We start from the raw sequence: 12663 nt of genomic DNA on the forward strand, positions 1-12663 counted from the left end.
TAAGCAAACGGGGCTAGAAAATAACTTGTGGGTGGGGGAGAGACGAGAGAGCAATTCTGCCAGAATGAACCAGAAGCAATAACAACAAAGGGTGTAAGGGATATAATATTTTGGACTTTCCCCCCATTTGTGATTGTATATCGCCACCTACAGGAATTTCCCACCTCTCCCCTCCTTGAAAACTGTATAAAGATTCTGGCTGGTCCTTCCAGACTATTTCACAAAGTTATTTAACAGCGAAGTCAACTGGAAGTGTGTGTGTGTATGTGTGTGTGTAAAAGCCAGGATTTCCCACCAGACATAGACATAGAATGAAGCATTTTGACTAGTTGTAATAAATGAACACTTCTTAGCATTGACTCACGATTCATTTCAAGCGTTCGGAGCCTTTCATGTGAATTTCCTCAACAATCCGCTCACAACTAGCCCCAAATTGGGGCAGCAAATGGTGCGGGGTGTATGGAATATGTTCATTTAACTTCATTAAATAAAAATTTAAAACAATATTTTTAATGAATTAAATTTATCAGTCACTTGTCACCAAAAGGTTTCCAAGCGACATGCACTGGGGGGGGGGGGGGAATACATTTTTTCCCCTGTCACCAACATAGCAATATGTGGTTAACTGAGCTACATGGAACTTTTCCATCAGTCCTGTGGAGTTAAGAAAAGTAGGCCATGGTCCTGTTAAAGTGTAGAGAAAATATTATGGACATTTCTTTCTTGCAGAAGCCAGAATTCTCAGCATTCTTGGCCTTGCCAAGTTGGTGTCCCTCACTTGTTTGGAGCTGCAGACTCCCATCAGCTCAGTCAGAGGTGTCTACTTGCCCCTAAGATTGAGGGGGGCCGGTATGCAGCGCACACACATGACATCACGTTGTCTGGAGGAGGATGAGAGCTCTGGAGGAGTCGGCCACTGAAGCCGTGCCTCGCTCAGCTCTGTGCCCGGCCTCCTCTGGAGGACACTATGTTGACAAAGAAACAGAATCCGGCCTGTGTGAGCAGGTGGTGGGCTAACCCTTACTTGTAGGGTATCCATAGTGGGCTACACTCCTCCAAGTCTCCCTCTTACTCTCTGTAAGTCTCCATGTGCATGAACACATACCACTTACAAGAACAAAACAACAGCCTCCTGGATCAGACCAGTGGCCCATCTGGTCCAGCATTCTGTTCTCACCGTGCTCTGTAGGAAACCCTTAAGCGGGATCCAAGCACAACAGCACTCTCACCTCCTGCAAGCAGCAGTGCTCTGCTCACCTGTGATTCCTAGCCACTGGCATTCAAAGGCATAATGCCTCTGTTGCAGCTAGTAGCCACTGATAGGGTTCTCCTCCATGAATCTGCCTAATTCTCTTTTAAAGCCATCCAAGATGGGGACCATCACTGCCTCCTGTGGGAATGAATCCCATGGTTTAAGTACGCACTGCATGAAGAAGTATTATGCTTTATTTGTCCCAAATCTTCCAACATTCAGCATCATTGGATGTCCATGAGAACAAGTGTTACGAGGGAGCAAAACCTTTTTCTATCCATTTTCTCGATGCCATGCATACTTTTATAAACTTCTATCTAGTCACCTCTAACTCAGCTTCTCTCTAAACTAGAAGGTCCCAAATGCTGGAACCTTTCCTAATAGGGCGGCCCCTCCACCCCCTTTATCATTTTGGTTGCCCTTTTCTGAACCCTTTCCAAGTCTGTTGTATACTTTTGAGATGGGTCAACCAGAACTGTACACAGCATAATGAGGGACTAGTTGATAGTTTATACAGAGAAGCCAACAAAATATTTGGTACTGGTAACAAAATATTGGAATATCAGTATCAGAAACATTCTTCCTCCTATGATGGGAGCCATTCTCAATGGCTAGGCTTGTAAGGGCTGGTGGGAGTTGTAGTTCAACAATACCTGGAGAGACAATGATTGTGCACACCTGTTCTAGAGCCTTCTCTCTCTTTTTCCTCTCCCATAGGGCATTCTGACCCTTATTTTCAAAGTTCTCAACAGTTTGCCTGCCTAATGGAGTCACACCACCACTGGGAAGTTCTGCCTTAGCTTTAAGTTTTTAATAAAGAGAGAGGGAAAGAAAGAAAGAAAGAAAGAAAGAAAGAAAGAAAGAAAGAAAGAAAGAAAGAAAGAAAGAAAGAGACCCTGACTACCTCGTCAAATATTAAGAACCCTCACCTGAAAATGCTGGGACTTTCATGTACCCACAAATATTTCCCCACAATCACTCCCACACTGCAGACCCAAATGTGATGAAAATGGGTGAGCCCAACATTTCACCCAAGTGATTACAGTGGAACCTCAGTTTACGAACACCTCGGCTTATGAATTTTCGGTTTACAAATGCCGCAGACCCATCTGGAACGGATTAATTCACTTTCCATTACTTTCAATGGGAAAGTTCGCTTCAGTTTATGAACGCTTCAGTTTATGAACAGACTTCTGGAACCAATTACACCCATGCTTCAGGTTAAGTACGCTTCAGATTGAGTACCCCGCGGACCCATCTGGAACAGATTAATCCACTTTCCATTACTTTCAATGGGAAAGTTCGCTTCAGTTTATGAACACTTCAGTTTAAGTGCTCCGCGGAGCGTCTGGAACAGATTAATCCACTTTCCATTACTTTCAATGGGAAAGTTGGCTTCAGTTTATGAACGATTCAGTTCATGAACAGACTTCCGGAACCAATTGTGTTCATAAACCAAGGTACCACTGTATCTCATTATTGAGAAACAAGTGGAGTGATTTCCCAGGATGGAAAATCATAGAATCATAGAGTTGGAAGAGACCACAAGGGCCATCCAGTCCAACCCCCTGCCAAGCAGGAAACACCATCAAAGCATTCCTGACAGATGGCTGTCAAGCCTCTGCTTAAAGACCTCCAAAGAAGGAGACTCCACCACACTCCTTGGCAGCAAATTCCACTGCCGAACAGCTCTTACTGTCAGGAAGTTCTTCCTAATGTTTAGGTGGAATCTTCTTTCTTGTAGCTTGAATCCATTGCTCCGTGTCCGCTTCTCTGGAGAAGCAGAAAACAAACTTTCACCCTCTTCTATATGACATCCTTTTACATATTTGAACATGGCTATCATATCACCCCTTAACCTTCTCTTCTCCAGGAAAATGTACCACCACATAATGTTGTGTTGGAGGAAAATGTGTTGTCAGCCCTAACGTCTGGTGGCCTGGACCCAATGGCAGGGAGGGAGCCAAAATGCATCTCCTTATGCAAAGCACAGGGAGAATGTAAGAAAAGCTCTGGCAGATCATAAGAACATATCCACAGCCTCCTGAATCAGGCCGGTGACCCATCTAGTCCAGCATCCTTGTTCTCACAGTGGCGCCAAGCAGATGCCTGTGGGGAGCCTGCAAGCAGGACCCAGGTGCAACAGCTCTCTCTCCACTCATGATTCCTGGAAAGTGGGATTCAGAGGCAATCCTGGGATAGATGGTCTGACTTGGCACATAGCTGTTTCCCATGTCCTAAATCAGCCTCTCCCATGGGAGAAGCAATAGTCCATAAGAACACAGGAAGAGCAAAGCTGGGACAGGCCAAAGGCCCAATTAGGGCAACATCCTGTTCTCAGAGTGGCCAACCAGATGCCTCTGGGATGCCTGCAAGTAAGACCCGAGTCCTCTCCACACCTGTTATTCTCAGAAAGTGATACTCAGTAGCCTTCAACCGCCAGCGGTGGAGGTAAAACATAGCCATCATGGCTAGTAGTCATGGGCATATTGTATTCCCCATCCATTCTTGTAATATAGAAGCTCTAACATCACAAACATCAATAGGCATTTTATGGGTATTAAAATAAAGAGATGCAGTACATAAAAATAAAGTCTGGCAACTATCGTGAGTGGGGGGGGAAACAATTCAAGGCGAGTGAAAAACAGCTCACAGACAGCACTGATCCACAGAGGTAGGAGAAGGGACCACAATGGGGGTTTCTCTCTCCAGAAAACATCAGATCAGGCAGCTAAAATTATTGCCGCCATTCTCTTGTAACTGTCACCTGTGGTGGGTATAATTACAGGTTACTGCCGCCAACACGCCCACCTCATATGGCAGTAAAAAGGACCCACTGCTTGCCAAGCCCAGGCGCACAATGGAGAAGACTAACTGAGTCCAAAAAGAGAGAACAGCCAGGGAGACTAATAAAAATGACAGCTTAGAAACAAAAGTGATAAAGCTCTGAAGCTTCGGAAACCAACCAACACAGACATACACACACACACACACACACACACACACACACACACACAAGCTAGCTGGCAACGTAAGTACTGAGCTCAGTTCTCTGACAGTTCAGGGCAATGCAAGCAGTTTGAATTGTCTCCTTGTTTCCTTTCTGCTGGGTTTGGGTTTTTTAGTTCTTCCTTCCTGCCATAAAATGCTTGCACAAGTTATTAAGAGCCAGGAGGGTGGACCAAATCAGCAAAACAAAACGAAAGGCATGACTAGTAAGCCACAAAGAGTATTCAAAGGGGAACAAAGGTTAGCTTCGGAAAGGCTGTATCTCAGTGGTAGATCATCTGCTTTGCATGCAGAAGGTTCAATCTCTGGCATCTCCATGTTCTCTGCATGAAACCTTGGAAAGCCACTGCTAGTCAGTGTAGACCATGAATAGGCAAATTCTGCATGCACAGCAGATATAAATATGTTCATTGGAGGCATTACTTTGTCATGGAAGACAGAATTAGACCTGCTTTCCCGTCCAAATCCTGTCCAGCCAGCACCTGGAGATCATCTACCTCCCCAGACTTTGGTGAGGCTCTTTTCCCACCAGAGGGGAGGGAGGAGCCAGCACTTCAGCCCCCGCCAGAGGGGAAGGGGACCACCATCTTCCCAATCTGCTCCTGTGTTGGAGCCTCCCTCTCCCATTCCTCCTCACCTTCCACCAGAGTCTGCCCTCCTAGGTTTTACCCAAAGGGGCTGAGACACTCTTGACAGCATGCAAAATAATGGGGGGGGGACCACTAGCCTATATGTTTGTAATGGGGAGAGGGGGTATAATTTATCGACTAGGAAGAGATGTACACTATGTCATGGCTATTGGCCACGACAGACATATACAGTGGTACCTCGCAAGACGAATGCGTCTTGCGATCTGATGGTGACTCACAAGACGAATTCGTTTTATGACAAATTCGTCTTGCAAATCGCGGTTTCCCATAGGAATGCATTGAAATTTAATTAATGCATTCCTATGGGCAAAAAAAGAAATTCCAGTGCATTCCTATGGGAAACCGCGATTCGCAAGACGAATTTTTCGCAAAATGAAATGACTCGCGGAACGAATTAAATTCGTCTTGAGAGGCACCACTGTAAAGCTCTTTCATATGAAACCTATGAATAGCCCTGCTAAGTTAGACTAAGGGTCCAGAATCCCACAATGTTGTGGTTTCCCACAATGGCCAACTAAATACCTATGGGAAGCCTATGGGAAGCCCACAAGGTGATAGTGGTTGTATGGTGGGGTACTGGTGGGGTACTGGTTAGTGTCAGGGACTGGCTAAATGAGGAAGATTGGCGGGAGTTGGGTGGGCTCCGAAGACAGTGACTTAGATGCCAGATTCTGGTGGTGGGAGGCTGAAGAGAAATCCGCAGAAGAGACAAGCTGGGAGGTGGGTTGAGTGATCAAGGGGGGGCATGAGAAGGAGGCCCTTCCAGGACACAGTTAGAGGCCTAGAGTCACAGCGTGAGCACAGACCACCCCAATCCTGCTGACTCTCCTCACCCTCTGACACCCTGTTCGAGGAGAGTCTTGCACATTTGCTGAGCAACAGATCAGGCAGGCCCGGAGGAGGAGCTCACCCCATCAATGCAGGTTTCATCTGCTTGCGAAGGATCCAGACTGAAAGGCCAGAAGGAGAGGGTGCAGCTAGTGGTCAGTTTCAGTGACATCTCAGCTGGATTAATACAGGCTGGGGGACTCTGCTCCATTGTTATTTTCTGTTAATAAAGAGCTAATTGGATTCTGTGTGCCTGCCCTGTGGTTAACCTGGCTCACTGACGGCTCCTTGACAGTTAGAGTGCTGGACTAGGACCTGAGAGACCAGGGTTCAAATCCTCACTCTGCCATGAAGCTCACTGGGCGACCTCGGGCCAGTCACTGCCTCTCAATCGAGCTCACAGGGTTATTGTGGGGGTTAAATGAGGGAAAGAACCATGTGTGCCATATCTTGAGCCCCTTGGAGAAAAATGTGGGACATAAATGCCATAGGTGACCCCACTGCAGCTGGTAGTCAGTGGCATGTTGCCTCTGAACTGAGAGGTTTTATATGTCTCTCATGGTCAAGAGTGATGGCCTTTTCCCTAAACTAAAAAGTCCCAAATGCCATACCTTTCCACATAGCAGTTACTCCATCCCCTTGAACACTGCCCTTTTCTAAACTTTTCCAATTCCACAGGGTGTTTTTTTCAAGGTGAGGTGACCAAGTCTATTTCAGCTGATGAACATGGTTTTTATTTTGTTTTGTGAGAGTGGGAAATCAAAGTCAGTCCAAGAAGTCTGCTACCAGGTGGTGCCCTCCGATTTCACGTTTTGAATTCAGCTGGACTGGTAAAAGAAAATGTTGACTTAGTTCAAAACTGGGAATGGGAATATGTCCTCCATCTGAGGGCCCCACCCTCAATATCTGCTGTCTGAGGTGGCTGCCTTACTCTGCCTAATGGTAGAGCTAGCACTGTAGAAAACTCACATTGGTTCTCTCTATTTAGAACCAGGTTCTCTCTATTTAGACCCAGGTGGCGCTGTGGGTTAAACCACAGAGTCTAGGGCTTGCTGATCAGAAGGTCGGCGGTTCGAATCCCTGCAACGGGGTGAGCTCCCATTGTTCGGTCCCAGCTCCTGCCCACCTAGCAGTTCGAAAGCACATCAAAGTGCAAGTAGATAAATAGGGACCGCTCCGGCGGGAAGGTAAACGGTGTTTCCGTGCGCTGCTCTGGTTCACCAGAAGCAGATTTGTCATGCTGGCCACATGACCCGGAAGCTGTCTGCGGACAAATGCCGGCTCCCTCGGCCTATAGAGCGAGATGAGCACCGCAACCCCAGAGTCGGTCACGACTGGACCTGATGGTCAGGGGCCCCTTTACCTTTACCTTTATTTACCCTCCTGTATCATCAAGGCTGGTGAGGCCGCTTAAGCCCTCATTCAAGAAAGGCATATTTCATAAGAAAAAGCCCCAGCTTGCATACAAACTTGCCTGTACAGACTTTTGAAGGGCTGGAGTAAGGGTGGAGGAGAGACAGTCGAATACAACGTCCTTTTAATTTCCCCCATATTACAGTAATTGCATTAAGAAAACTGTAATTTCATTAAATGGCATAATTACCATTAATACTTGGCAAACTGTCAATAGAAGGGGTAATTATTCCAGAGAAAAAAATTATAAGCAGAATGTGCAACGATGCATAATTCCTCACAACAGCAATTCAACGCTTAAAATTTACCTTTAAAATGTTTTTAAAATATGTATTACCCAGTGGTAGCAATTAGCTCCGTGTGGCAGGCGGAACTTTCAGGACCAAAAATCTGCAGAGGGAGCTTTTCAGCAGAGATTTAAAAGGCAATGCAAAGCAACTTCCAAAACACTATTAAACGGAGGAATCTTGGAATATTTTTCACTTTTGCATTCATTAGGAGAAGCGCACACAAAAATGTGTATAAATTTTCATGCACTTTGAGGGGTTTTTAAAAGAAAAGTTTGCAAACGTATACAGGAATGCAACAGATTGAACTTTTTGTATTGGGTCAGATTGTTATTACGTGTGTGATCTTTGCTGTCTATTTAGTTGTTTCTTCAGCTTCTTCAACTGCCTTGGGTATAGTAATACATAAAGCTGGCATACAAATTGAAAGTGAATTGAAAATGAGCTCATGATTGGAAAAATGAGAAATCGAGAGAAACTGGAAATGTACAGGTTCAGCCATCCTAGATCCTAGGCATGTACCTGCCCACCAGGATACTAGCCAGCTGTTTCCATCAGAAGACAGAAAGCATCCTTATAAAAACTACTAAACGTTAATACAGTGGTACCTCGGTTTATGAACACAATTGGTTCTGGAAGTCTGTTCATAAACTGAAGTGTTCATAAACTGAAGTGAACTTTCCCATTGAAAGAAATGGAAAGTGGATTAATCGGTTCCAGGCGGGTCCGCGGAGTACTCAACCTGAAGCGTACTTAACCCGAAGCATGGGTGTAATTGATTCCGGAAGTCTGTTCATAAACTGAAGCATTCATAAACGGAAGCGAATTTTCCCATTGAAAGTAATGGAAAGTGAATTAATCCGTTCCAGATGGGTCTGCGGCGTTCGTAAACCGAAAATTCGTAAACTGAGGTGTTCATAAACCGAGGTTCCACTGTATATGATCTATTAAAACACACACGAAAACATATATGGAATTGTTTTTAATTGTTTTGTCATTGAGGCTTTTAACTGCGAGATTGCTTCAAGATATTTTGTGGGGTGAGACTCCTAAATGAAATCATATAAATTAAATATATAAATTTGTGTGCTTGTTTGTGCGTGCGTGTGTGTGTGTGTGTGTGGATGAGAAGGAAGGATATAGATTTGAAGTCACAATTGGGGGAAAAACAACAGCGGGATTTTGGCTGCTGGGACTTGCTGATGAGACTCTTTCCTATTTTTATTTTCAACCAATATAGGCTAAAGAGTGAGAGAACCACCAAAGATGATGAGAATCAGGGCAGAATTATTTCCTGCATAGTTCTGGCAAGTGGCACACCCAAGAGCTGCTAGGGTGTAACCAAACCGTTAATTTAAAGAAAACGAGGCTTTGCAGAAACTCAGAGGTGGAACGGAAAAGGTCTATCAACATATCCTGACAAATCAGCCCAGAATCATATCCACCCACTAAGGGCAGGTCACAATTTAGAACCAGAACGCAAACTTCTGCAAAATGAGCAAGTGACTCCAAATCAAGACTGAGAATTTATTTCATTAATAAACCAAGATAATTTTATCAATGGTCAACCATACACAGTTAAATAATAATAATAATAATAATAATAATAATAATAATAATAAATAGGACAGTGCTGAATGTTCTCCTGTTATGATTTTCAGTTCAGAAATAATGTTTGTTGTACTGCAGGGGTGAGGAACCCCAGTCAGCACAGAGGGCAAGAAGTCTTCTCCATGGCTAAAAAGTGCTCCTTTCAGGCTGACTGGGGGGCTCCAGGACAAAAGGGGGCTTGCTGCAGAAATAGTAATGGGCCTGTGACCGTCAGGGCCTGGACTGAGGAGGAATGGTGAGGACCGCCCACCCCTTCCTGAACCTTCCCAAGAACAGGAGGACAGTATAGATTTAGAATAGTGGTTTGCAGAAGGTCATAGTTCAGAGGCTGCAGAGAGGAAGAGCTGCAGCAGGAGAGTAGCAGGAAGAAGAAGCACCAGGGGAGTGACAGCCAACAGATTCAGTGTCTTTGGAAAACATTCCTGAACCCCACCCCCCTCTTAGGACCCGACATGCATTGAGAATAGTAGAACAGAAAGCTCAGAGGCAGAAAGCACAGGTCAGCCGGTGCAGGGATGAAGTAGAATAGGAGAGGCAGAGGGGTGGGACTTTACTTGGAGCAATGCCATTATCTGAGAGTCGGCATCATCCATCTCTCTCTGTGAATTTTGAATAAAATAACATGGTAAGAATTTCTTGTTTTCCCATTGCTGGCTGCCAGCCGTAAGGGAGGGGAATCAGATTCCCTGAAGCCTGACAGTGACCCCGCTCGCCCTGCGCAACCTCAGACCACTACACCTCTGCTTGGGACACTTCGCAGGCCATGCTCCCCAGGCTCACAAACCCTCTCTGACCCAGTTCTTAGACTTCCTTCTGTCATTTTGCCTGGATGAAGGATGGATAGAGATGTGTGTGTCTGGTCATACTCTCTTCTCCCACCAAGCCCTGGTATGTGGTCCCCATGAGGAAATGTCTCCCTTGGAATGGGAAGGGCTCCCCACTCCTGCCTTAGTACTTTATACTATACAAAGGCATATATATATAATCTGTTGCTTGTATTAGGCACCACCCATCACTGAAACATGAAACACACACTCTGCCTCAGAAGGTTACCCACCAGGGAATGTGACCTTCAGGCTGAAAAGGGTCCCATCACCGCTTCCATAAAGACATCACGTGGTATTGTTGTCACAGCACAGTGTAGCTAATTAGATGTGGCAACATGATGACCTTGTTATGAGCAAGCAGAAGATTAGCTCTCACTGTCTTGGTCAATGGCTGCTGCAGGTATGGGGTCATAGGCAAAGCTATCACATTAGGTGTAGGCAAGATATTTATCTATGACGTATGACTATGTGCAGAAATTTCAGTGTGTTTGTGTATGTATATTATGTAAGGCCACACACCAGATTCTGTATCAAAATGCAATTTTGTGGCCTAAATACAAATAAATGAGCAGACTTACCTGTTCCTGGTTGTTCTGCACAACTTGGGAAAGGCCAGCTGGTATATGGATGTTGGTAGACCCATCCCCAAATATTGACAATCTACCAGACACTGCCCACACAATTTCTAGTTCTTACGGCTGCAAATATCCATTTGGAACTTGTGGTTTTGAATATATGTTATCAGGACCTTTGATTCTGCACCTATTACTAGATTTTGCAGCAGGATTTATATGCTTGCCTGGAAATGTAGTGTAAACATTACGCTAGAGTTAATGGTGACTACTCTTCCATTGCCAAGAAAGGGGGCACATTTGCAAATAATTTGCACATGCTAGTTTATATGTATATATCCCAATGTAGGGAGAATGGTTTCTATCCAACTGAGTTTGACTCACAGTAGACCAATTAAAATTAATGAGTATATCTAATTTAGGCCCCTTAATTTCAATAGGTTTACTCTGAGTAAAGTGTCATTGGATGCAACCCAATTTCTATAATTCGAACAGAGATTTTGCCACAGTGGGAAAGAATGTGACCAGGGGACCTGTTTGCTCTCTCAGTCAGCTTTCCAAACGCTGTTAACTGAGGGTGGGGGACAAATTCAAAGCCCAAGCTCTTACTCCTTATGGTTCTTTATCTCCAAATTAGACTTAGACCTCCGAATACAGGTGCTATTTAACTCCACATGGCTCTCTGAAATATAAATAACCCATTCCTCCAGACACATACACAGCCCATCATAACAAGGAGCATTTCACAGTCATCTACTGAGAAAAGCCATTTATGAGAACACATTTAATTCTGTGAGAAGGCTTAGCCACTTACCACAAATGCTATCACACTCCTTACAGGAGATTCCCACAGAAAGCAGCTTTGGAGAAACTGTATCATGTTCCATATTGCCATAGTGATTCTTTTCACACGGTCAACGTTTCTCGACAAGATCTGGTGAGCATGAGGTGAGAAGGAAAAGAAGATTCAAAACAAGGAGGACTTTAAAAACAAAACAAAAAGGAACAGGGGCATGATTTAAAAAAAGAATTAAAATATATAAATAAAGCAAGCAAGCTCTTACATATCTATCTAACCTTTCTGCATGTGGAAATGCAGGCTCTCTAGTTAAGCCTGTGTGCTTGGAATGCATCAACCAATCTCTCTACTCCTCCCTGACTATTCCACCAAAGCTAAAGGACAAAATAATAGGAGACAACTATTACTGAAGGGAGGCAGGTAGCCACAGGACGATCACTGGCCGAGAGGTGGGTACCAATGTTAGCCTCCCCAGCCCTTTTCCACTGCACCTGTAGAACAGCAGCCTGCTGTAGAGGCGAGGTTTGGCCAGCTAGCGAGACTTGTGAAGAGCAAGAACTTTGCTACAGCTTTAGCTGATTTCAGGGGCAGGGGACGTGGTATTTATTTGGAAGTGATTGTTCATGGTCAGTTGACACCAGATGAGCTGTTCAAGAGAGGAGGTTACCCTTTTGGGTCTCTCCTTTGGCATGTGATGAGGCTGAGGGAACTCCCCATGGGGCTGTGGATTTGCTCCTAGGTCAGAGACTGGAGCAAGCATCCCCAAACTTCGGCCCTCCAGATGTTTTGGACTACAATTCCCATCATCCCTGACCACTGCTCCTGTTAGCTAGGGATCATGGGAGTTGTAGGCCAAAACATCTGGAGGGCTGCAGTTTGGGGATGCCTGGACTGGAGCAGCCAGTACATGTAAGTGAGTTAGCCCAATTTGCAAGTGAGAGGTGGATTGCTGGGGAGACACATCTGTAGTAAGAGCCTGAATGCAAATTCAGTACAACTGGTGGGTATTTGATGATTTTGCTATTTTATATTGTTTGGGTAGTTTTAGTGCATTTATTGCAGCTCTCTTTTGTATCAATAGGCTGTGCAACTGTCTGGGAGCCCTTAGACCAAAAAGCAGTCTATGTACTGTGGTACCTTGGGTTACAAACACTTCGGGTTACAGACTGCGCTAACCTGGAAGTAGTACCTTGGGTTAAGAACTTTGCCCCAGGATGAGAACAGAAATAGTGCGGCGGCGGGAGGCCCCATTAGCTAAAGTGGTACCTCAGTTTAAGAACAGTTTCAGGTTGAGAATGGACCTCTGGAACAAATTAAGTTCTTAACCAGAGGTACCACTGTATATCTGAAACAAGCTAAAGAGTTCCAATTTGGAACTCTCCTTATGTTTAAAACAAAGCCTTCCATGTTCTGTG

General features: G+C 44.8%; 1 protein-coding gene across 5 annotated transcripts in view; it reads right to left on the bottom strand.

Moving 5' to 3' along the window:
* The window catches only part of MCTP2 (multiple C2 and transmembrane domain containing 2), a 124625-nt gene that overhangs the window by 43988 nt on the left and 67974 nt on the right, over positions 1 to 12663 (bottom strand). For 4 of the 5 annotated variants that reach the window (XM_088656588.1, XM_035130470.3, XM_088656587.1 and 1 more), the window contains one exon: positions 11264 to 11383. In XM_088656588.1, coding sequence (XP_088512714.1) covers positions 11264 to 11383 — 120 coding nt within the window. Of the gene's footprint in view, positions 1 to 8193; positions 8384 to 11263; positions 11384 to 12663 lie in introns of those variants that run through there. The other variant, XM_088656589.1, reaches the window with a different exon arrangement.

Source organism: Zootoca vivipara, chromosome 13, assembly GCF_965207765.1.
Source record: "Zootoca vivipara chromosome 13, rZooViv2.hap1.1, whole genome shotgun sequence".
NCBI classification, from domain to species: domain Eukaryota; kingdom Metazoa; phylum Chordata; class Lepidosauria; order Squamata; family Lacertidae; genus Zootoca; species Zootoca vivipara.